The 3,273-nt window shown below is 39.0% G+C and overlaps 1 protein-coding gene across 1 annotated transcript in view; it reads left to right on the top strand.

The window, feature by feature from the left end:
• LOC124885890 (cytochrome P450 CYP72A219-like) overlaps positions 1–1,435 on the top strand; it is a 17,814-nt gene extending 16,379 nt beyond the window's left edge. Inside the window, exons 3-4 of the mRNA XM_047394143.1 lie at positions 7–260; positions 755–1,435. Of these exons, the coding sequence (XP_047250099.1) occupies positions 7–260; positions 755–1,180 (680 nt within the window). The 3' untranslated portion in view covers positions 1,181–1,435. The remainder of the gene's footprint in view (positions 1–6; positions 261–754) is intronic.
• The last annotated feature ends 1,838 nt before the right edge of the window (positions 1,436–3,273 follow it).

Raw genomic sequence — 3,273 nt, 5'->3', positions numbered from 1 at the left:
TACTTGGTATATTGCTGGAATCTAATTTTAAAGAAATCGAACAGCATGGAGACAAGGATTTTGGACTGAGCATTGAAGAAGTCATTCAAGAGTGCAAGTTGTTCTATTTTGCTGGCCAAGAAACTACATCGGTGTTGCTTGTATGGACTCTAATTTTGTTGAGCAGGTATCAGGATTGGCAGACATGGGCCAGAGAAGAGGTGTTGCAAGTCTTTGGGAGTCAGAAACCAGATTTTGATGGATTGAATCATCTAAAAATTGTATGTATTCTTGTTGGTTCAATATCTCAGCCCTCGATTTTGTCTGGCTGTTATTTCCATTACATGGTCCTTAAATTAGAAAATAATTGTGTTCTAATTGTGATACCTAAGACTAGACTAAATACTATCATGTTGCCGATATGGAAGCACCTTGATAGCCATGTTTTCTTGATAATTGTGGACTCCATATTAGCATGAGTAGAGGTAGGTACAATATATTGGCAGTGGGTGCGTCTTAACTTCAGAGATAACTCGCCCTCCAGGAAAGGGGGACAAACAGTAGTTTTCTTATTTGCGGATTAGTCGCAAGTTAGATAAGTACATAGTAGACAGGAAAGAGTTCGGGACATGGTTTAAGCTTATGTCAAGTCTCTTTATGCTATTTTCCAATTTCCACCGCCTACCTGCTAACTCCCACCAGCACAGGTACATGGTAAATTTGTAGTCTATTTTTATGATATATGTAATTGATGGAGGAAAACCTTTTGTTGCAGGTGACAATGATCTTATACGAGTCTTTAAGGCTATACCCACCAATAGTGACACTTAGCCGACGACCTAATGAAGACACTGTATTAGGAGATCTATCTCTACCAGCTGGTGTGCTAGTCTCTGTACCGGTGATCTTAGTGCACCATGATGAAGAGATATGGGGCGAAGATGAAAAGAAGTTCAAGCCAGAGAGATTCAGAGATGGAGTCTTGAGTGCAACAAAGGGTCAAGTTGCATTTCTTCCATTTATCTATGGTCCCAGAATATGCATTGGTCAAAATTTCGCCATGATAGAAGCAAAGATGGCTCTGGCTATGATCCTACAATGCTTCTCCTTCGAACTGTCTCCATCTTACACACATGCTCCACATTCCATAATAACTACGCAACCCCAATATGGTGCTCCACTTATTCTGCACAAACTATAGTTTGTTAGTTATAAGCAGTTTCTTGTCTTTCAGAAATAGCCTCTCCACCTCCTCTAGGCAGGGGTAAGTTCTGCGTACACTCTACACTTCCCAGATCCCATTTGTGGGATTTCACAAGGTATGTTGTTGTTGTGTCTTGTCTGTTATGTGTTATAGTTGGTCCAAGATGTTCAATGAAGGCTTGTAACACTGCCAAATGAACCTCTATTTGCACTCACGAATTGTGATTGTTGTAATGTATCCTCTTGAACTTCATTTCGGACGTGTTCGACATTAGCATCATCTTGAAACATAATTTTAGTGTTACTATTAGGTTTTTGGAGAGACTGCAAAAGGTCTTGAAACTTTGAATAGGATGAGCAATGCTAAGGTGGATGAGAAGGACCATTTTGAAAATATCCTGTTTGCCACTTGTGGAAAATATAAAAGAGGAGAATGATTGAATCGTTGTAACTACATTATTAACCTCCCTCAAGCTAGCGCATATAAGTTATATATACCAAGCTTGACATGGATGTAATTAATATGAGGTTCAATTAGTGATATGGTGAAGATATCTGAAAAAAATTGGTAAGGACCGATCTAGATGGCTGGGAGACCCCAGTAGAAAAGGGGAAATTGAAAAAATGGTCGAAAAAGTAATAAACATCCCTATAAAATTGATATATCGCTGGAAAATTGCTGGAAACTGATATATAATTTATGGGTCATTTCAAAATGAAGAGATGGGCAGGTTGTAAACAAGATATTTACAAAGAGGACAAAATTTGTAAAAAAGTGTGATCTTGTCCTTTATGCCTGTCAGATAAATACTTGCTACTAATCCGTTTGAATTAAAATATTATTACTTCACACGAATTTTTTTAAAAAAAGCTTTAAATCTTATAGTGTTGAAATAAAGATATGTCAACAACAACAATAATAACATATTCAGTGTATTTCTACAAAGTGGTGTGTGGGGAGGGTAAAGTATACCTCTGATGAAGTAGAGAGGTCGTTTTGGATATACCCCCGGCTCAAGACATATAACAGTATAACAAAAGAAATACAAGCACACAAACAAGATGGGAGAATACAATAATAAAGGAAATAAGACACCCACAAGCTACTATTATAAACTATCCATCCAAAATTATAGACATTCAAAACCAGATACAAAAAAAGCACTCTTCCCTACTATAATGGTGGTAATACTACCCACTAATCCTCTTCCCTAATCTGAGTCCCCCACACCTTCCTATCAAGGATCATGTCCTTCGTAAGCTGTAACAGCTCCATATAATGCCTAATCACCTCCCTCCAATACTTTTTTAGCCTACCTCTACCCCGCCTAAAACCATCCATAGCCACTTTCTCACACCTTCGTACTGAAGCATTCGTGCACCTCCTCATCACATGTCGAACCATCGCAACCTCACTTTTTGCATCTTGTCCTCCACTGAAGTCACTCTCACTTTCTCTTGAAAATCTCATTTCTAACCTTATCTTTTCGAGTAAGCTCACACACCTATTGCAACATCCTCATCTCCGCCACCTTCAACTTTTGGGTGTAGAAGTTCTTAATTGGCCAACACTCCGCTCCATATAATATTTTCGGACGGACTGCAACTCTATAGAACTTACCTTTAAGCTTAGGAGACACCTTCTTATCACACAAGACTCTTGAAGCGAGCCTCTATTTCAACTACCCTGCACCGATACGATGTGTGACATCCTCGTCAATCTCACCATCTTCCTGAATCATAAACCCAAGATACATGAAACTCCCCCTCTTCTGAATGACATGAGAACCTAGTTTCACTACCACATCGGCCTCATGCAACAGATCACTAAACTTACATTTCAAGTACTCCGTCTTGGTCCTACTCAACCTAAATCTTGTTGACTCACAGTTCTATCTCAGAACCTCCAACTTATCATTAACTCATCTCCGAGTCTCGTTAATCAATACAACATCATCAACAAATGACATACACCAAGGCACCTCCCCTTGAATACGTTACGTCAAAATATCTATCTCTAAGGCAAATAAAATTGGGCTAAGAGTCGATCCCTAGTGCAACCCTGTCAAAATAGGAAAGGGATCTAATCTC

The sequence above is a fragment of the Capsicum annuum genome, chromosome 7 (assembly GCF_002878395.1).
Source record: "Capsicum annuum cultivar UCD-10X-F1 chromosome 7, UCD10Xv1.1, whole genome shotgun sequence".
Classification (NCBI taxonomy): Eukaryota; Viridiplantae; Streptophyta; class Magnoliopsida; order Solanales; family Solanaceae; genus Capsicum; species Capsicum annuum.
The sequence above is the reverse complement of the archived record's forward strand: the minus strand, read 5'-3'. Positions and strand labels throughout refer to the sequence as shown.